The 23,367-nt window shown below is 35.3% G+C and overlaps 1 protein-coding gene across 2 annotated transcripts in view; it reads left to right on the forward strand.

The window, feature by feature from the left end:
* Window positions 1–23,367, forward strand: part of LOC127444912 (prostaglandin F2 receptor negative regulator-like) — a 58,886-nt gene that overhangs the window by 13,875 nt on the left and 21,644 nt on the right. For both annotated transcript variants that reach the window (XM_051704567.1, XM_051704568.1), the window contains exons 3-4: window positions 253–660; window positions 11,371–11,736. In XM_051704567.1, coding sequence (XP_051560527.1) covers window positions 253–660; window positions 11,371–11,736 — 774 coding nt within the window. The remainder of the gene's footprint in view (window positions 1–252; window positions 661–11,370; window positions 11,737–23,367) is intronic.

Here is a 23,367-nt window from a genome sequence, read left to right on the forward strand (position 1 = left end):
TATTCCAAGTCATATTTCTTTTGGTGAAAAGTATTGCTTTAAAATTGTACTTGTGCTGTCTTTCTTAATTAAATGCCACTTGGCTTGATATTTTGTTCTCTAATGCAATGGCATTTTTAAATGTTGCTTAAGTGTCCAAATACATTTTGGGTCCACTGTGTGTAAATATACTGTACATAATCAAAAGTTTGTTCTGAATTTGTTTCTCATGATTTTAAAAACCTTTTTATCTGCTTCTCTAAAAATTTGCAGTTGTTCCTAATAGTCTAATTGTGGCACCTGAGGCCCCAAACTCTGTTGTTCCTGAGGGTGGATCCATCAGGCTCCTTTGCAACGTCTCTCGTAACCTGATCGAGGGAATTTACGTGTCTGTTACCTGGTTGGTCAAGGAGGGACAATTTGTACTGAAGGAATTACTCACCTTTGGTCCTGATTTGGGTGTGACGGTTGGAGTCAACTCCATGCAACGCTACAAAGATGGTGGAATACGTCTAGAAATGGGAAACAGTGTATCTCACAGTCTTGTGCTGTCCGGAGCTCTGCCAGAAGATGAGGGGATGTATGTGTGTAAGGCTGGACTGTGGACGAGAGAGCAGGGTGCCTGGAAGAGGATTCAGGAGAAATCGATGGAGATGGGGGAAGTTGCCGTCACCCCTACAGGTTAGTGTACTTCAGAGAGTTAACTGTGTTACAAAAGAAGAGGCAAAACTATGGAATTAAGCCACAACCCAATGAAAATAGCCTATAATGCAATAAAATATACCACAAAGGAATTAATAGAAATGGAATAGTCGTACAAATACTGCATTTCAATTTCACAAGGGAAGTTTAAAGGAAAAGCTGACCTTAAGAAGACTGAAGGTAAATATTTATTTATTAATAAAAATTTAAAGTTATTAATCTGTGTTGTGGCCAATTTTTGTTGTGTTATGGCTTTATTCTGTTATTTTGTGGGTATATTTTTGCAATGATTTCGCTGCTGATAAGCAACATTGTGAATATCGCTGTGATTTTAATTTGGCCATTAAGTTTCCCAAAGGCTGTTTCATCAGTCGTGCCATTAGATTTTGAAAGTGTGTGCAAAGAGATTCATTTGGAGATGGAGAGAAAATGAGAAAATGAGAGAATGAGTTTTGATTATGGTTGTTCGAGTCATGTGCGCCTCGCTTGAGGACAGTAACTGCTCTCTTGTGCAGTTTTATCTTGTTTAATGTCTCCAGACCTTTCTCACAAACCGAGTGTTTGAATTTTCATTGCTGCTGAAATTCCTGCCCGGTTACCATATAGACTGTCAATGTTACTGCGGAGGTTTTAATTAAAAACGAGAAGACTACGGGTGTCAGACATTACACAAACACAGACTCGCAGTGTCTTTGTGTTCTTTGAGAAAACTCTGAATGTAACCAAAAGTATTAAAGAGATTACAATGCACCAAAAAAAATAAAAATAAAGTAATAATAATATATCTGTGTGTGTGTGTGTGTGTGTGTGTGTGTGTACATTTGAATTCAGAAGCTTACATACACTTACATAATTTTTTTAACCACTCCACAGATTTAATATTAGCAAACTATAGTTTGGACAAGTTGTTTAGGACATCAACTTTGTGCATGACACAAGTAATTTTTCCAACAATTGCTTACAGACGGATTGTTTCACTTTTAATTGACTATATCACAATTCCAGTGGGTCAGAAGTTTACATACACTTAGTTAACTGTGCCTTTAAGCAGCTTGGAAAATTCCAGAAAATGATGTCAAGCCTTTAGACAATTAGCCAAAAAGTCAAGTCATTTTTATTTGTATAGTGCTTTTCACAACACATTGTTTCAAAGCAGCTTTACAGGAAATCTTGCATTAAAAAAATAAAATAAATTAATCAATTAAACTGTAATATGTATAATAAAAAAAAATAAGTCTTACAGTGATCATTGTGTAGTTTGATTAAATATGATTGTAAAATGTGTATGGAAATTAAATAATAATTGTATTTAGAACCTCTGTGAGCAAGCTGAAGGTGACTGTGTCAAGGAACACAAAACTCCATAAGATGTTGGTTAATGAAGAAAAATAACCTTGGGAGAAACCAGACTCACTGTGGGGGCCAGTTCCCCTCTGGCTAAACAACATGAATATAATGCCAATATTAGTTATTTATGTGCAGTGCAGGTCATGGTTTTAAATTTGTATATTAAGTGAGAGTTAAGGTCCAGTGTTTTAAAAAGAAAAAAAATATATATATTTTTTAATGAACTTTAAGATTAATAACTAATGTCTTTGAATTAGCTTCGGATAGGAGGTGTACTGAATTGGAGGTTTACCTGTGGATGTATTTTAAGGCCTACCTTTAAACTCAGTGCCTCTTTGCTTGACATCATGAGAAAATCAAAAGAAATCAGCCAAGACCTCAGAAAAAAAAAATTGTGGACCTACATAAGTCTGGTTCATCCTTGGGAGCAATTTCCAAATGACTGAAGGTATCACGTTCATCTATACAAACAATAGTACACAAGTATAAACACCATGGGACCACGCAGCCATCATACCGCTCAGGAAGGAGATGCATTCTGTTTCCTAGAGATGAACATAGTTTGGTGTGAAAAGAGCAAATCAATCCCAGAACAACAGCAAAGGACCTTATGAAGATGCTGGAGGAAACAGGTAGACAAGTATCTTTATCCACAGTAAAACGAGTCCTATATCGACATAACCTGAAAGGCTGCTCAGCAAGGAAGAAGCCACTGCTGCAAAACCACCATACAAAAGCCAGACTACAGTTTGCAAGTGCACATGGGGACAAAGATCTTACTTTTTGGAGAAATGTCCTCTGGTCTGATGAAACAAAAATTTAACTGTATGGCCATAATGACCATCGTTGTGTTTGGAAGAAAAAGGGTAAGACTTGCAAGCCAAAGAACACCATTCCAACTGTGAAGCATGGGGGTGGCAGCAGCATGTTGTGGGGGTGCTTTGTTGCAGGAGGGACTGGTGCACTTCACAAAATAGATGGCATCATGAGGAAGAAAATCTATGTGGATATATTAAAGCAAAATCTCAAGACATCAGCCAGTAAGTTAAAGCTTGGTCGCAAATGGGTCTTCCAAATGGACAATGACCCCAAGCATACCTCCAAAGTTGTGGCAAAATGGTTTAAGGACAACAAAGTCAAGGTACTGGAGTGGCCATCACAAAGCCCTGACCTCAATCCAATAGACAATGTGTGGGCAGAACTGAAAAAGCGTGTGCGAGCAAGGAGGCCTACAAACCTGACTCGGTGACACCAATTCTGTCTGGAGGAATGGGCCAAAATTCCAGCAACTTATTGTGAGAAGCTTGTGGAAGGCTACCCGAAAAGTTTGACCCAAGTTAAACAATTTAAAGGCAATGCTACCAAATACTAACAAAGTGTATGTAAACCTCTGACCCACTGAGAATGTGATGAAAGAAATAAAAGCTGAAATAATTAATTCTCTCTATGATTTTTCTTACATTTCACATTCTTAAAATAAAGTAGTGATCCTAACTAAAACATCCTGAACTAAAGTAGTGACATAAGACAGGGAATGTTTTCTACGATGTTTTCTAAATGTCAGGAATCGTGAAAAGCTGAGTTTAAATGTATTTGGCTAAGGTGTATGTAAACTTCTGACTTCAACTGTATATACGGTATGCTTTGCTAATGCAGTCTAAACGTGATGTACTTAATATCACATTGTTCCACCAATCCCTTTTTAAGGGTAAGGTATTAAGTTTTTTTTTTTTTTTTAATTAAAAGAATACTTCACTCACCCTCATGTCATTCTAAATCTGTATGACTGACTTCTTATCATTGAGCACAAGTGGAGTTTTTTTTCTGAATGTTTATGCTGCTCTTTTCCATACAACGAAAGCAAATAGTGACCACGACCTGTTGAGCTTCAAAAAGTAAAAAAAAGTACAATAAAGGTAGTGATGCACTGAAATGATTATTGTGGGCCATAACTGATTGTCTTAAATTAGAATTTTGTGGAATAATTAAACAAATTCTAAATGTTATTCCCTGATTCTTGAGTTAAGGTACAAAACTTGTTTAAAATATGAGTTTTTTATTTATTTATTTATTTTCTATTAAATTAATTTGAAATCGATAGATTTGTAGATGTTTCAGCAAATGAACAATGTAAGGAAACAAGGTTTTATAAAAACTAGGGCTGTCAATCGCTAATTTTTTTTAACTGAATTAATTACACGGTGTCCCGATTAATTTATCGAATTAATCGCATATATAAATAATTGCTGAGAGCACCTCAAATAACAATAATTCAATATATAAAGATGAATTAATTATCTTTAAATATTTTCAAATAATATAAAGTTGTGCTCAAAAGTTTGCATACCCTGGCAGAAATTGTGAAATTTTGGCATTGATTTTGTAAATATGACTGATCATGCAAAAAAACTTTTTTATTTAAGGATAGTGATCATATGAAGCCATTTATCATCACATAGTTGTTTTGCTCCTTTTTAAATCATAATGATAACCAAAATCACCCAAATGGCCCTGATCAAAAGTTTACATACCCTCGAATGTTTGGCCTTGTTACAGACACACAAGGTGACACTCACAGGTTTTAATGGCAATTAAAGGTTAATTTCCCACACCTGTGGTTTTTTAAATTGCAATTAGTGCCTATGTATAAATAGTCAATGAGTTTGTTAGCTCTCACATGGATGCACTGAGCAGGCTAGATACTGAGCCAAGGGGAGCAGAAAAGAACTGTCAAAAGACCTGCGTAACAAGGTAATGGAGCTTTATAAAATGGAAAAGGATATAAAAAGATATCCAAAGCCTTGAAAATGCCAGTCAGTACTGTTCAATCACTTACTAAGAAGTGGAAAATTCGGGGATCTCTTGATACCAAGCCAAGGTCAGTTAGACCAAGAAAGATTTCAACCACAACTGCCAGAAGAATTGTTCGGGATACAAAGAAAAACCCACAGGTAACCTCAGGAGAAATACAGGCTGCTCTGGAAAAAGACGGTGTGATTGTTTCAAGGAGCACAATACAACGATACTTGAACAAAAATTAGCTGCATGGTCGAGTTGCCAGAAAGAAGCCTTTACTGCGCCAATGCCACAAAAAAGCCCAGTTACAATATGCCCGACAATACCTTGACACGCCTCACAGCTTCTGGCACAATGTAATTTGGAGTGACATGACCAAAATAGAGCTTTATGGTCAACCATAAGCGCTATGTTTGGAGAGGGGTCAACAAGGCCTATAGTGAAAAGAATACCATCCCCACTGTGAAGCATTGTGGTGGCTCACTGATGTTTTAGGGGTGTGTGAGCTCTAAAGGCATGAGGAATCTTGAGAAAATTGTTGGCAAGATGAATGCATCATGTTATCAGAAAATACTGGCAGACAATTTGCATTCTTCTGCACGAAAGCTGCGCATGGGACGCTCTTGGACTTTCCAGCACAACAATGACCCTAAGCACAAGGCCAAGTTGACCCTCCAGTGGTTACAGCAGAAAAAGGTGAAGGTTCTGGAGTGGCCATCACAGTCTCCTGACCTTAAAATCATCAAGCCACTCTGGGGAGATCTCAGTCGTGTGGTTCATGCAAAACGACCACAGACTTTGCATGACCTGGAGGCATTTTGCCAAGATGAATGGGCAGCTATACCACCTGCAAGAATTTGGGGCCTCATAGACAACTATTACAAAAGACTGCACGCTGTCATTGATGCTAAAGGGGGCAATACACAGTATTAAGAACTAAGGGTATGCTGACTTTTGAACAGGGGTCATTTCATTTTTTTCATTGTTGCCATGTTATGTTTTATGATTGTGCCATTCTGTTATAACCTACAGTTGAATATGAATCCTATAAGAAATAAAAGAAATGTGTTTTGCCTGCTAACTCATGTTTTCTTTAAAAATGGTACATATATTACCAATTCTCCAAGGGTATGCAAACATTTGAGCACAACTGTGTGTGTATATATATATATATATATATATAACTCAATGTATTACATCAGATAAATACAATGTATTACATCGATAAATACAATGTATTACATTATTGTGGCATAGGAGTTAAGCATTGATAAGACAATACAAAAAGCAGCTTTAGAATCCAATGCATTGTTTATTTGCATATTATTGAACATAAGTTAATCATTGGCATACAGTTCACAGCAATCCATTTTGCAAGTGAATTTTGTCAATCAGTCATTTATTATGAGGGCTTGTCTAAGGACCCGTCAATGTACACATGCGTCAGATGGATGCTTTTGGAGTAAGGCTGTGTCGATTAGGGATGTGCGCTATGACTAATTTGACTGTCGTTTAAACAGAAGTTTTGTAACCGACTAGTCGACTAGTCTAAAGAGAAACTAACCTTCAGAAAACAGTAAAAAAAAAAAAAAAAAAAAAAAAAAAAGGGTGTTTATGTGACCCATTTAAAATACTTGATCTATTCCAAATCCGATGCGAAATTCCACTGAAAAGGGGCATTTATCTGCGACATCCTCGCCTTGAATTATGATCATTGTACGTTAAATATAGAACATGACACGCATTCACTGAATCAACGTTTGCAAATATTTAACATATTTATTGAAAAACAATTGAATGAATAGTGCAGGATCAATGGAACAACCCTAAAAGCCTGTTCTAAATGGAAATCACCAAGTTACTTAACATATTAAAACAGTCAGGACATTGTTGAAAATAATTAACAGGTAGACTATGCCAAATCTATGAGAGAGAAAAAAATGCACTGAAAAGTTGCGGGTATTTCACGACGTGCAGTCGTGCATTAACCATTGATCTAATATGACAGCTGTTTGGTAAAGAACGTTAACCAATAACAGTTACGATGTAAAAAAAAAATAAATAAATTAGCTATAGGATAGAAAAAAATAGGCCTGTGATGTTGCCTACAATAAACCTAATGTATTCTAAACATGACTTGTACACAGAAGAAAATATAGTTTAACCCATTCAGCAGTCGGCACCTTGTTGAAAATAGCCTTCTTAATCAGCAGATTAAAAAATGGCATACCTAGCCTAAAACAGTTATTTTCTAGGCTACTTACTCAAAAGCATAATTTTTTGGATGAGCAAAATTAACCTGCCGACATGGTCCGGTGAAAGATGGGACTTGACTCACCTGAGGCATCTATCCTGTGCTTGAAAAAGCCTGCTCAGTGGAAAAATAACGTACAAGCATGCACAAATTTAAAGAAGACTCAAATATGAAAACATCCATTCCCGCACCACCAAAGTGATTTCATTACTACTTTGCTGAGTTTGCTTGTCTAGCGAGAGGATATTTTCCTGCTCGCGCCGCGAGTGAGAGAGGGAAGAAGCACGCGCAGCCTGAGGTGAAATTAAACTCTGTATCTGCTCCAGAAATCCTCTTTTTAAATAATATTTTTATTATTAATTCTATTTAAAATATGTAACATTAATATGATGGTAATATAAGTGCAGCCTCTGTAAAAATATAAAGCCAAACGTAAATGTGTAAAAATTATGATAATTTTAATGGGGGGAAATATTAACCGACTAGTAATTCCAGTGTCGATTAGCAGCATCAGAACCGTTTAGTCGACTAGTCGACCAGTCTCGCACATCCCTAGTGTTGATACAATCAAATATCGATATATCGTGATACTTTTTCTTACAATATTGAATCGATAATTAGATCTATGTATCGTGAGATATCGTGATATTTTCAGTGCCGTCAGAGATGCTCCTATGAGGCACGAATCCTGTAGGATTCACGGTTTCACTCATGGACACACTGGAACTCTTTCACACATTTGAATCTAGGGCCGGGAAAAAATATTGATCTTCTACGTAATCTTCATTTGTACAAGCCAAGTGTCAATTCTTAAAATGCCAAGATTGCTGTTTCTTTCTAGCTGCAATCTTCAACAATTAGACGTTTGGAAATACTTCCCATATGTTACAAAAAAATGTCTGTGATTAGCCACTGGCTGGTCATTTTTTTAGATTTCACTCACAAGTGTTTGAGTGGTGTAGTGGCGAAGACGTTCAGCACCGAGATCTTTTCACTGTGTGCTGAGAGGAACAGTTTTGACTCTTTCTGTGTGATGTGTGTCCAAATACTAGATCCAAGTAAACCATTTTTTTGTTTAATAATGTCTCTTTTAATATACTTTCAGTTCTCTACAGTCAGTTATTTATCAAAAACAACAAATGAAACATTAAATTCAAATCACACATAGCATTGATGCTGTAAAGAAACCATTCAACTAAACAAACATTACTGTCAAAGTACCTGCCACAGGTCTTAAAGAGACAGTACCATTTTAGCACTTGTTCTACATATCTAAACAAATAGTTGTAAATAGAACAAATTAGGCGTGTAAACAACAAACATGTAACAATATACTGTATATATGCAAAATAATATATGCATTTTCAATATACCCTATATATTGATGTAGTACATGGACAACATTTAAAAAAAAAAAAAAAGCTAAAATGTCACAGAAATGACACAAAGTAATTTAACAAGTTATAAGGTCTCCTGTATAATGAATAATAGCATTAGCTTAAAGAGAATTTCTTTCATACTGTATGCAAACAAAATGGACATTATAACTGAACTATACCCAAATAATTGAAATTAAAAGCGAAATCGAACCGTGATATCGTGATAAATGCATCGCGTCATAAAAATACAATTTTTAGGTCACTGTGTCAAGTTAAATGTAGTTTAATACTTTGAAGAACACGTCTTGAGATCCCTTAGTTCGGATTTGTGCTACATTAAGTTGTGTTTTGAACGCAAGAACATGTTGTGCTGTCTGCTGAATGGTTGTTTTGTTCTGTGTATAAGCTGCACATTGCCTATAAAGCTAAAGTTTTGCTTACTGCCTCCTGGAGAAAACAGGTGGTACTTAAATGGCCATCCCTAATAAAAACACTTTTTTCTGAAAATTGACATTTATTCACTTTATAACTTCTGTAATTTGTGTCAAATCCATTAGACACAATGTAAAGCATGCTATTTTAATTTAATCCATCCAACAAGAGTGTAAAGTCTTTAATTATCTAATAATGGTGTTCAGTAAAGGAGATAAGTGATAAAATACCCTACAGGTCAAAAGGTTTGAAACACTTGACCGAAATGTTTCTCATGATCTTAAAAATCTTTTGATCTGAAGGCGTATGCTTAAATGTTTGAAATTAGTTTTGTAGACAAAAATATAATTGTGCCACCATATTAATTTATTTCAATATAAAGCTAAAATTTTATAAAAAAAAAAAAAAAAAAGTTTTTGAAATTGATGACTTGGACCAAATAATTAAGAAAAGCAGCCAATAAGTGCCCAACATATAGATGGGAACTCCTTCAATACTGTTTAAAAAGCATCCCAGGGTGATACCTCAAGAAGTTGGTTGAGAAAATGTCAAGAGTACATTTCTGAAAATTCTAGGCAAAGGGTGACTACTTTGAAGATGCTCAAATATAACACAGTTTTGTTTAGTCACAACATAATTCCCATAGTTCCATTTATGTTATTCCATTAATGACTTTACTATTATTCTAAAATGTGGAAAAAAAAAACATTTTGTTGTCTTATAAAATGCCAAAATTATTCCACAATTCTAACAGAAATGATCATAATGGGAATGACTGAGTTGACATGTTAAAGCTGTGACTGCAGAGATTTAGACATTGTTTGTTTAAAATATAAAAATATATAAAACTTACCAGACCATGTGTCCTACTGTTGCATCCACCATGAGCAGGAAGTGTGAAAATGGTACTCATAGTTATAGCTGACCATGACACTGTCTGATTTATTCAGGATTATAAAAAAAAGTTTACACAAATTTTATAGGCAGTTTTAAAAGTAAAATATAATTTAAAGTTTACTTTTTAGATTGTTTTATATCTTGCAGATCCTTACCATTCATTGTATATTTATTTATTTTTTATTCATTTTTAAACACTTTGTTTGGCAGTTTAACATTGTGACCTCTTGCTGAGGACAGGTTAAGATACATGTGCTTCCAAGTATAGAGCATGCATTTAAAAAAAATATCTAATGAAATTATTTAAAAGTAATAAATGCCCTGAGTATACACATTTCCTTTAGATGTAACTTTTCCAGTATATTTATTATTATGAATTTCTTGATTTTTAAGATAAAAATGACTTTTGTATGTAAGACATATTTTGTCCATTATCTCAAGAATCAGTGTATTATTAGGGATGCATCGAAAATACTTTTTCTATAACTACACATTTCATTATAAAATAGAGTATACAGAGAAGAAGAATAATAAAAAAAATGTGTAGACTTATTCAACTTGATAAAACCTTTTTTGTTAACTACTCAACTGAAAAATGCAGCAGAAAAATTATTATTATTATTAATAATAATATTAATAGTAATCATAATAATATAATAATAACAAGAAAATAGTTATATTATACAATAATACAATTTCAGTCATTATTTATTTAATTTTTTACTTTAATCCCTCTGGATTTTATTTTGTTGGAACACTCCAGGAAGCACTGCATGCTTGTGTCAACAACAGAGCAGCACTCATTCACTGAATTGTGCTGCACATTCATATTATTCAAGTATATTTACTTATTTAACATACCTTTGCGATTCACAAAACTATTACTGTATATGGCTTCAAGACACTTTGAATATAATACACAAGTCATATAGACTGCTTTAATGCTGCCTTTATGCTTCTTTAATGCCATGTTGGAGCTTGACAGTAACGACCATGACACACAATAAATAACGGAGCACTGAATTAAATGCGCTAATAACCAAGAGAACAATTACTTTACTTTTGGGGATGTGGACGTTAATGTGCAACATAAACAAAGCTTTTTCTCTATACAAGTGTTTCTGTTACCGAAATGTTAAAGTATCGGTTTCTGTTCAAAGGTCCGTCCAAGATTTTCGTCCTATTTTTTTCTTTCTGCGAAAACCGAAATCTTTTTGCCAAAAATTGCAGTCAAAACGTTGTGTATTCCTAAATAAAAGTAGTCTGTATGGACTGTGCGCTATATTCCATGTCTTTTTGTGAGAAACGGATTGAAAATTTAAGTTGTTATTCACTAATTACAGTATGTTCCTCTCTGTTGCACCTCTCAAATTTAATACACACTTCAAGCTTGTAGTATGAACTTCTCTTTTTATTTGTAACCCAAGAAAGTCGTACAGGTTTTAAACAATGTGAGGGTGAATAAAAATTAGAGTATTTTCTTTTTTGGGTAAACTATACTTTTAGGTTGCACATTGCGATTTTAATTATATCAGATCCATTTCTGATACATGTTTTTTCTACTTTTTCTTTTTAAATTGTCAGCGAACTCCCTCAGTGTTGAAGTCCAGGATGGCACTACGTTGTCAACGGAAGATTCTGTACTCCTCACCTGTTCGATTACGACTGACGACGTGCCCACATTTGACCTGGAAGTGACGTGGCTGTTGAATACCACCCTTGTGTTGGCGCACATGGATCGTGACGGCGTGCTGACCAACACGTCTGATGTTGTGGATGTGAGACGGTTGGGGAAATGGGATTTCCAGATAAAGATTCACAGCACGGACATGTCTGACGTAGGACTTTATTCATGTAAAGTGAGCGCATGGCTACAGCACAACCATGGAGAATGGTACAAGGCTGCAGAGAAGATATCTGCCCCCGTGCGAGTTCATGTAACTAAGCAAAGTAAGTAGATCGACAGTTTGTAAAATCCAATTCATACACTTACATTTTCCTGATTACATGGATGAATGTTGATGACACTGTAGCATTACCATAGTTCACCTGTTTTCAAAATAATATATATTTAACAAGTAGGGCTGGGTATCGATACAGATTTCCCAATTTTGATTCACAAGCTCAATTTGATTGATTCATTAGGATGTACAGTATTTCAGTTATAATGTCAATTTTTTTTTTTTTTTTTTTGCATATATAAGTAATTCTCTCTCAGATAATGCTGTTATTTATAAAGGTAACCTACCTTGGTACATTATGAAAATATTAATTAAAAAAATTAACAACAGGGCCCAAACTATGCAGTTCAATTGCCATGTATATAAAAGATATAATAATCAACACAACCAGACTGGAAGTAAATTTAAAGTGAAAGATAGATCTTAGGATTTAAAGAATCAGTATTGGGATCATTCAAAAGAAGATTGCAATCAATTGTAAAATAAAAGATATCTAAATGAAATTCTGTAAATGCGCCCTCTGTAATATTCGTGTTTGTTCCGCTGACACCTAGATGCACCATCATGCAAAAACAGACGTTCTCAGTTATTGATCTCTGAAAGTGATTTAATTGAATATCCAATTACAGGGGATTATTGTGATAAAGTGAGTTATATTAAGCTAGTCATGTGATCTAAATATGGCAGCGCTCATGAATGTGAAGCCAAAACCATGAGAAGGGTCTACCTGGATCCTGCAAGACAACTACAAGACACACCCACTACAAGGCATGCCACCTTCAAATAACCAGAGAAATGCTTAGTCTTGTAACAGTTGGATGTCACATTTATACACTGTTGTTTGTGTTTATTTGGAGTCCTGCAGCAACCCTACACCTATCCCTACCCCTAAACCTAACCATAACCACAAGGATTACAAATGAAAAGTTTGTAAAATTATTAATATACCAAAACTTAAAGTCCGCATGTAACGGAAGTTGCGACCGTCTTCAGTATCGTGACATATTTCCGAGTGAAACGGAATATTGAATGAGAAAAAATAGAGGGCGGGACTTTATGGGATTTTATCCATTGGGAATTGATTGGATCTAAAAAAGTAGGCGTTCCATACAGAGGCAGATATGAACGCAAGTTTACAATCAGTTGTGGAGGACTACTCGCCATCTGACACACCACCAGCAAGCGCTTTCGATGGGGAAGAAGTTTGTTTCCAGCAGGCGGAGGAGGACGAGGAGCAGGAGCACACAGAGGATCATTTTATTGCGGGAATCAGGCCTTATATGTTTGAGCCATTACCTGCTGAGAGTACTAACGGTGACCTGGACATGGAGGATCTGGAGCAAGTTCACCCTTGAGAGCATCTCGATGTCTCCCAATGGTAAAGCTAATTGTTATTTGCTATTACTACTGCAACCTTTATTAAATTAACTGGTGTTTAATTACTGCGTTTTGGCAAGGTTTTAAATAGGGTGCATTGCTTAGAACAGTAGCCTAAAACTATGTTTCTGACAAGCTTGCTAGCTAGTTTCACTTACCCTCAAACTTTGTGAGGTACCAGTGGTGTACACTGACAGGACAGCTGTATCTGTTAAGGACAGAAATTTCACAAACCCCATTTTGTGTTCTGTCCAATTTTTGAAGCATTCACGGGTGAAATGCCTCGAACACATCCGTGACCTCTTAGATATCCCTCTTTCTTCAAATTGCAAAAAATCAAGCCATCGGGCCCTCATCCAGGGTATTTGGGGGATTGGGAAAAGAGTTTTGGGAGAGCCACAACCTAAAACGCAACTCATCGCCATCTCTGTTTGTTATGCGTCTTTTTTACTCACTGTCAAAGCTCAACGCAGACTGGCGGTTGGAGGGGAGTGGTTAAAGGATGTTCTGCCCAAGCAGTCAAACTGACATCATCAGAGAAGGAATGTCCGCAAAGCTAATTTTTAGATTTTGATTGAAGATTATGAAGACAAACAATTTTATTCTGTGGATTAAATTGCACAGATGAATTGTTCACCACAAGACTAGTAATGTGTGCTAACAAAGTAAATAGGGTCAATTTTGATTACATGCAGACTTTAAAGGTTCTATTGAATACAATCATACAATGTATCACTAGGTGGCGACAGTGAGGACAAATGTGATGAAAATGAATAGGAGAAGATGCTAGTGATATGCTAAGCTAATAGGCTAAACGGTTAACTTAAGAGCTAACTGCAGAAAACAGAACAAATAAATGTTTAATTTCACCACTTATATCTTCAGTTTAATAATATTAAGTGACATATAATGTTAAAGTAAATTTTTGTCAAGTTTACACAGTTAAGAGAACATGAATAATACAGCGATTGCATTGGATTTTAGTAGTTCTTTTAGCCAATAGAATCGCTTTATGATCCAAGGGGGCTGTTACTTGGAGTGGGTGTGTCATGTAGTGGGTGTTCCTTGTCGTCTTGTGGGAAGCAGACTTGTGTTTACATGTCATTTAATGTCTTTTTAAACGTGTTTGTCAAAAATTTTACTACTACGATTTCTTTCTGTTTTAAAGTTTAGCAATTAACATCATTGTAGTTAGCTATTTTTTATTAGTTGCTCGAAAAATAGCTAACTATTTTTCTAGCTTCTCTTGACTATTGTTAAACTCCTATACAAGTAGTTTGACAAGCTTCAAAGGAGCTTCGCAACTCTTGTCACACACACAGCAAAATGAAAGTTTTTTTCCCTTTATACTGGAGTGTCATTAATATTATGCGTTCTGTTGTTTGTTTTTACATAAACGGCCGGAGGGTCTTGTATTATGTGGCAAAGTATGCCATTTTCTGAAATGCCATCTGAAGTACTTTACAGATTAATACAAATGTGTTCTGCTTTACCTACAGCTTCTACCCTCATTCTTAGAATACTAATTTGATGGTGATTATTTGGTATTTAAATGACATTAAAAATTGATATTTGACATTTATAATGGTGCCTAACAGAAATAGCTTTCTATATGTCAGGCCAATCTCGTAAGCTATGGCTTTTGGTCGTGTTTTAGCACACAATTCTGTCACCAAAATGTGGATGACCTATTTTGAGTACCAGTTTTCAGCATTCTTGCTTCCAGAAGTACACATTCACATAAATTTGTATCAAAAATTGCACAAAGATCTCACTCCAGTCTATTATTGTGTTTTAATCTGTTTCAGATAAACCCACCCCTAAACTGTGCATAAAAGCACAACAGACTGTGATTGGTTGCTTTACATGTCTATGAAACAGTCTATTTCTGTCTAAAGGTCTGTTCCAAAACTTAGTGAGCTGCCTCGCTGTCTCCTGTCTACATAGGCAGCTGTCTTCTATGGCAGCATCCTTAATGAAATGATGCCTCATAAGAGACAGCAGCATAATTATGATGCCTACCTTTTGGAACAGCCTTCGCATCAGGAGCGCTCCTTTGATGTCTTAAAATGCTGCCTCCAGAGGACGCTCACTAGGTTTTGGAACAGACCCATAGTGAGTGTTTTTGTTATTAGAATAAGCTGCGTTTTTGACCTACTGACCATATGCCGTTTAGTTAAAGGTCTGCCTGGTCTTTAGCACTGGGGTGTTAATATATAAGCTTCGACCATATGACATGATCCGTGTTTGTCTCTTGTTTCACTCTTTAAAGGGGGGGAGTGTAATGAGACAGTTGTTCTACAGATTCGTGCTGTCAACAGCTAATGCATCAAAGGCTGTGGGTGGTCGAACTTTACAGGATAAAAGCCAGTTGTCCTTGTTAGAAGTTGGTGATAATCGTTTGGGATCCCAGTGGCACTGTGATTAACAGGAGAGCCTCAGGCTGTCTAAGGAGAAAATTCAAGGGATTGTTCACCTTAAAATTATAATTTTGTCATTTACTCACCTTCATGTGGTCTCAACCCCATATGACTTTCTTTCTTCTGTGGAACACAAAAGGAGATGACTAGTTAAAATGATTTTCATACAATGAAAATTGAATATGTCAAGCTCCAAAAATGACAAAAATCACCATAAAGGTAGTCCATACGACTCGTGCAATATACTTCAAGTCTTCTGAAGCTAGAGCTTTTGTGTGAAGAACAAGCATTAAAAACAACGCAATGATGAGAATTAACTTTTGTTTGTGCTGCAAAATTAATACAAAAAATACAATTGTGAAAAGTGTCAATTACAGTATTCCATTTAGGTGTACTCCCATTGCAGTAAAACATTTTTGTAAAAATTTTGTAAAAAACATTTTTGGCCCTTTGTGTGCATGAATGCAAAAGTAAATCAGAGGCATTTAAATTAGTCTAAAGACATATCGGTAATGCTAAATATCTAAATGAATACTGTGTTTAATTTATTCAAAAGTGAATAACACTTTGTTTTTCATGCAATTAAAATAATAATGCACTTCAGAAACACAGTTCTCAGCATGTTTTGATGCACAGCCCACATAAAGAATATGGCATGCAGCTGCCCCAAACAAAATAAGTATTTATTTATATTTTATCCCATTTTCTCCCAATTTGGAATGTCCAATTCCCACTACTTAGTAGGTCCTCGTGGTGGCGCGGTTACTTACCTCAATCCGGGTGGCGGGGGACAAGTCTCAGTTGCTCAGTTGAGACCGTCAATCCGCGCATCTTATCATGTGGCTCGTTGTGCATGACACCGCAGAGACTCACAGCATGTAAATGCTCATACTACTCTCCGCGATCCACGCACAATTATCACGTGCCCCATTGAGAGCGAGAACCACTAATCGTGACCATGAGGAGGTTACCCCATGTGACTCTACCCTCCCTAGCAACCGGGCCAATTTGGTTGCTTAGGAGACCTGGCTGGAGTCACTCAGCACACCCTGGATTCGAACTCGCAACTCCAGGAGTGGTAGTCAGCGTCAATACACAAAATAAGTATTTTAATGTAAATTCTATTAATCAGATTTGAATAATCGCAATTACAATATAAGATGAAATAATCGGCAATTATGATTTTTGTCATAATCGTGCAGCCCTAGTCCTGAATAAAATTTGACAATTCTAATTCACTTTGCAATGTACTGCAGCTAAATTTACAGTGTATTATCATTGCATTGTCTCTCCTGCTGTACATCAGATGTTTATTGATCTAATGTCACACAGTTTCCTGCACCAAGACTATTTGAGTCACAACAGAACTGAGTCACATCCCACTTATTTCTTTCTAGAATACATTCATTTCCAAAATTAATGAAAGTTAAGGTTCAGAAAGGTCTGTTCCTTATAACTTGACAGAAAAAAACAAAAACAAGGGCCATCATGGACTTCATTTGGCCATCTGGCTTTATCGCAAGGATCATTTGAGAAGATTTAGCAAGGTTTTGCTGATGGAACTTCCAAAACTGTCCTTTTCACCTTTCATTGAAACCCAAACATTTATTTGTACAGCTCTGAAAACATCTTGCCAGAGGCTCTTGGTGCTCACATACAATTCCAAGTGACAGGTCTCTTGCTGAAACACCTAACTAGTAAAGCAGCTAATATTTTTGCACAAGAAAATGTGTTTGTGTGAGACATTTGGAAATATATATTTTTTTCTTGTTAATATCCTTAATTTCATCAGGTTTGAGAATTTATAATAGATTTAACTAGATGTTTTTGTACAGTGACGGATGACTTCACAACTATTAATATTTTGAAGATCTCATAACCTAATGACCAAGAACCATACTAATTCTTTCTAGACTCACACGCAGGCCTATTTGTCCTGCGTGTTTGTAGAAAAGACATAAAAGATGTATTCTACCAGGATCATGGTCATTATGCATTTATTTTATTTATTTATTATGGGTTTATTATCATTCTGGGTAATAGTTAGGATTTATTTGTTTTGTGTTGGAGTTTAGTATTTGCTTTTTTCATTTCGTTTTGGCTTACTTGTTTTGTGTAATTTTGTGTAAGAGTTGGGGTTGTTTTTGTTTCGCTTAGTTTTAGGTTTCTAGTTTAATTTAAGTTCTTTAATTTTGATTTAGAGTTTTCTTTTTGGGTTTTAATTGTAATTTTTTTTTTTTTCTCATTAGATTTGGTTGTTTTTTCTCATTTTTGTGTTGGAGTTGTTGTTTTGTTGTTGTTGTTGTTGTTGCTCGTTTCATTTTGTTTTGCCTTAGAGTTGTTTTGTGGAGTTTTGGGTAAGAGTTTCATACAATGAAAGTTGAATCTGTCAAGCTCCAAAAAAGACAAAGATCACCATAAAGGTAGTCCATACAACTCATGCAATATACTGTATTCCAAGTCTTCCAGAGACTTGGGGTTGTTTTGTTTCATTTTGGGGTAAAATCCAGGTTGTTGTTTTTAATTTGAGTTTGTTTTGTTTCATTTTTGTTAAAAATTCAGGTTTTTTTATTTCATTTTGGGTAAAAGTTGGTTTTCTTTTGTCTCATTTTTGTGTTGAATTTGAGGTAGTTTTAGCTTTGTTTTGCATCACTTTGGGTTGTTTTGGCTTAGCACTGTTTTGTTTGTGTAGTTTTGTGTAAGGGTTGGGGATGTTTTTGTTTCGGTTTGGTTGAGAATTCAGTTGATTTTTTGTAAAGTTTTCAGTTAGAGTTAGGGTTGTTTCATCTCATTTTTGTGCTGGATTTTAGGTTATTTTGTTTTGCTCTATTTGTTTTGCTTGGGGTTAGAGTTCGGGGTGTTTTGTTTCATTTTAGGTTAGATTTCAGGTTTTGTTTTATTTTGGATTAGAGTTTGTTTTTGTTGTTGTTTCATTTTGGGTTAGAATTCTGGTTGAGTTTTTTTGTTTGCATACTTTTGACTAAGAGTTGGGGTTGTTTTTGTTTTGTTTTGTTTCACTGGTAAGAATTCTGGTTATTTTTATTTATTTTATTTTTTGCAGTTAGAGTTGTAGTTATTTTGTCTCTTTTGTGTTGGAGTTGAGGTTGTTTTGTTTTGCTTAGCTTTGGGTAAGTATTCAGGTTGTGTTTTCCGTTTTGGGTTAGATTTATTTGTTTATTTTTTATTTTGGGTTTGAGTTTAGGTTGTAATTGTTTCATATTGTGTTAGATCTCGGGTTGTTTTTGTTTGTTTTACTTGATTTAATTTTTCTCCATTGGTCAAATTAAGATTATCAGGTGTCATTAAATTAGTGCCCGATATTAGCCTTTCACTGATATATCGGTATCGGCGTATGTTTACGATATGCGCAGATATGAAAACTTTTTTCAGAACATATAATGCAGAAAACAATGCTTTAGAATTGTTATCATAATGTAGTTTGTCCATCAGAGTGCACTCTGACTCCACTGTTTACAGAGCTGAGCTGATGGTGGTTCTGCAGACAGTGCGGAGTTAAGCGGTGCAGTGTTAAATCAGTGCGGAGTTAAGCTGTGTCTTCTCTGTAAGTTGCTAAATAGTTTGTGAAATACATACTGGAAAATTAATAAACAATGACCCCATCATTTTCCTTGTTCAATATAACTAATATAACGTTAACCCTGTCCCTGACAACTATGTCACTCATGTTTATCACATCTGTTTGCTATGTTAGCCAGCTAAAGTTTGTCAGTACAGTAAGTAATGTAGCAGATTGAAAGATAAACATCAGAGCATCTTTTTGCAGCTCAGCAGACAACGGTGCGGTGGTAGATTGTGTCTGTTGAATGTTGATTTCACGTTGCGTAGTTACCTAGTTGGTGAGATGCAATGCTGGTCCATCTTTTACTCTCCGTGACAACGAGCTTAAAGCTAACTAGCTAACCACATAGCTACTTTCATTGCTTTTCAGCTGAGTGGAAGCTAATGTGTAAACTTGTATTCACCAAACTGTTTTGTTCAGGATTCACAGTTTGGTACCCCCTTCAACTGAACAATTCCAGTCATTGCATGTATAAAATGTAATATTTAAAAGTCTGGGTTTCCACCGTTGAAAGTTTCCCCTGAACTTGTATAGCAGAATATAATACAACACCGCTGCCGATGTTTATCTCATGACAGGTGTAAATGCTTCTTGTTTTACAACTTGCCCATAATTGACTAGCAGTATTAAAATAGTCAGCATTTGACTGATATTAAACAGTAATAGTGATGTTTATTTAGCTATTTATTTTATTTTTATTGATTATTTAATGGTCAGCATTTGACTGACACTAAACAGTACTGATGTTTATTTAGCTATTTATTTTATTTCAATTAATTTTTTATTTTAATGGTCAGCAACTGACTGATCCTAAACATACAGTATGCATGTTTATTTAGCTATTTATTATATTTTTATTTATTCTTTATTTTAATGGTCAGCATTTGACAGATACTAAACATACAGTACTGATTTTTATTTAGCTATTTATTTTATTTGAATTTATTCTTTATTATAATGGTCAGCAACTGACTGATACTAAACATACAGTAGTGATTTTTATTTAGCTATTTATTGTATTTTTATTTATTCTTTATTTAAATGGTCAGCAATTGACATACTAAACAGTACTGATCCTTATTTAGCTATTTATTGTATTTTTATTTATTCTTTATTTAAATGGTCAGGAACTGACTAATACTGAACATGCAGTACTGATGTTTTTTTAAGCTATTTATTGTATTTTTATTTATTCTTTATTTTCTCAGTGTTCATTTCTAGAATTTGTTGACAATGTATAATAATAATGTCAAATATTCTTTGATAAAAAAATATTTAAGAAAGCAGCCTTTGCATAGTCATATCGGTGCAAAATCGGTGCACAATCCACATAGAAATGGTCTGTTTTCATTCCAGCTCAAAAATTAACTATATCGGCCACCATATCCGTAATCTGTGAATTTTCCCCCTCTAAAATCGGTATCGTCTCAAAAATCCTATATCGGTCGGGCTCCACATTAAACAGTGTAGTGCTCTTTTTTTTTTCCCTTTTTCTTTTTTATTTCTTGCTTCTCTCAAGTTAACCTTAATTATGTGACCTGTAATCTAAACTCACCTTTGACATGTTTGCATTTGTCATTCCAAATAGGAGGAAATGTGACATGCTTCAACCTGAATCAAACCTGGTACCGTAAAAGCACTGAAGCTGAATCTTTGGACAGGTGTGTAGCACAGCAAACAAAAGTAGAATGAAAGGGAGAAATGGAGGAAAGAAGACAAAAGCATTCTGAAAACCAGGAGAGAGCTAGCGGGAAATAAAACCTTTCATATCTGATAATGTACATTGAATGTCTTGAGTGAAGAGGCTCTTGTTTGATTGGCATTCACTTTAAGACCCTCCCTCGTCACCGTCTTCTGTTCCCAGGACACTCTAAAACTGTCCATAGCGACCGGCTAAAGAGCAACTAAGAGACATTCATCTTGTCCACTCTGTTTGTCTGGCTAAAGAAACACATTGTAGACCCTCTCTGCCTCTTTTTATTATCTTTCTTTAACTTGAACTTTCTCTTGCTTTAGCTGTCTTGTTCTACTAACTTGATCACTTTACTTGAACCAGAATAGCATGTTACAAATGTTACCATTCAGAAGTTTGGACATTCTTGACTGGATTTGTTTCTCTTGATATTAAAAACCTTTCGATCCGAAGGCTTATGCCAGTGAATTTAATAAAGAATTTAATATATGTCTTAAGCTATTGTTGCAGGTAAATCTTTTTAACTGGTATAAACCAGCATGAAAGTGCCCAAAACAATAAGTAACAAGATTTTTGTAACCATCTGTAACGGGGTAAGGTGGTCAAGGAGGAGGCGAGAACCAAATGAACAGTCAACGTAAACCTTCATGACATAAATTAACTCAAATCAACTTAAACACAAACACACAGACACACAGACACACACACACAGTGGCCGCATGTGTCTCTCTCTCTCGAACTGGCGTCTCTGGCTTCCCTTTATCTCATTCTACTGATGATCAGCTGACTCAGTGCCGGCCGTGCACCCTCACGGCCCAGCCACGCCCTCCTCCTCGTTACACCGTCTTTTAACTGTAGTAAGATTTTAGACTTTAATATAGTTTAAGTGGTCATTTAAGCTGGTCATGAGCTTTGTTTGAGCTTTGGCTGTTTTTTTTATTTTGCCCAGCAGAGATAAAACTGATAAAACTTCACCTCTTTTGCCTTTGTCTTAATGAATTGTCCAGTGAAGAATAGCTGCTGCTTATTAAAGCAGAACTGGGAGGAGCTAAATAAAAAACAGGAAGTGATGCGGATCAAAGCCACACCATGCAGATGGTCACAATGACTCAATCACTGTGACATCCAAAAGCTTAACACAAAACCCAAAAGCGCATATGGAACTCAAACAGGTCTGTCTTTAAAGGTTTATAAGTAATTGTGAACTGTGGGTGATATGACAAAAAAACTTTTGTACAACGATAACAATCACAATATAGTCAAATCTTTCTGGAAAATTTATAAAAATGTGTTTAAATATTAAATAAATGTAGTGTAATACCTATAGTTAGAAACTCCAAACAAATATAGTCAAAGTAAAAAAATAAATAAAAACTTACCAAAAAGTTTCACATTATGCCACATTAGTCAGATTTGTTGTTAACCATTATTATTATTATTATTATTATTATTATTATTATTACCTTAACAATAAACACTTCTTGTGAAAAACAATTTAGCTAATTTTGCAGAGTGCACCATTTGGCTTTCATAGTATTCTGTTGCATTAGGGTTAGGAGGCATTTTGAGAAGATAAAACAGATTGCTTGTATTTCAAGTGATTATTGTCGTGCAACACAGTTTGCAGATGACATTTTTCAGTGTCGGCTTTTGGGAACCCACACCAGACACCACAGATGTCACACCATTTTTAATAGTGAGCTCCTCTTCATTTTCATGACTTGTTTGGGAGTCGTCTCATTCTGTGGAGATGTCTTTCTCCATTATGGTTTTTACTGTGTCAAAAATGAGTAGCGCGAGTTATCCCACACTGCGATCTCCTGTCTGTGGAGCACAATTGTCGGGAAGCCTGCTGTACTCACACGCAGTTGCGTGTTACAGAGATAGTGTGCGCAACATTCACGAGATATAGAGATGTGCGCGTCAGATGACAAGCATATTTACACAAGCACATGGATATTTATATATCGCGATATACAGTACACGATACAGCAAAATCTCTATCGATTGACACTTTATATCATTGCCACGATATATAGAGTCATATCGCCCAGCCCTAGTAATCGTTAATAATCAATTCCCCTATGAAGAAAAAAAAATGCAAATCTTACTTCCAGAACCAGACTTTTGCTCCCTATAGCAGGTAGCAAATCATAGTTCATGAATGTGACATGTGATGAATGTGACCCATTGACTGTTAGTGTTAGGGTAACACTAACCTTCGAAATGTCCTGCCTCAAGTTCCTGTTTCATTAGGACAAAAAACTGCACCAGTAATTTTAAGGTGTCTTTCAGATTTAATTTTAGTGAATGATTGTTTATATATACACTACCGTTCAAAAGTTTAGGGTCACTTACTCATTCTTTATTTTTTTTATTTATTTTTTTTTCACATTTTAGAATAATAGTAAAGTCATCACAACTATGGAATAATAGAAATGGAAATATGAGAATTATGTTGTGACTAAAAACTATGTTGCATCTACAAAAACTTTGCCTAGATTTTGCAGAAATGTACTCTTGGCATTTTCTCAACCAACTTAATGAGGT

The sequence above is a fragment of the Myxocyprinus asiaticus genome, chromosome 8 (assembly GCF_019703515.2).
Source record: "Myxocyprinus asiaticus isolate MX2 ecotype Aquarium Trade chromosome 8, UBuf_Myxa_2, whole genome shotgun sequence".
Classification (NCBI taxonomy): Eukaryota; Metazoa; Chordata; class Actinopteri; order Cypriniformes; family Catostomidae; genus Myxocyprinus; species Myxocyprinus asiaticus.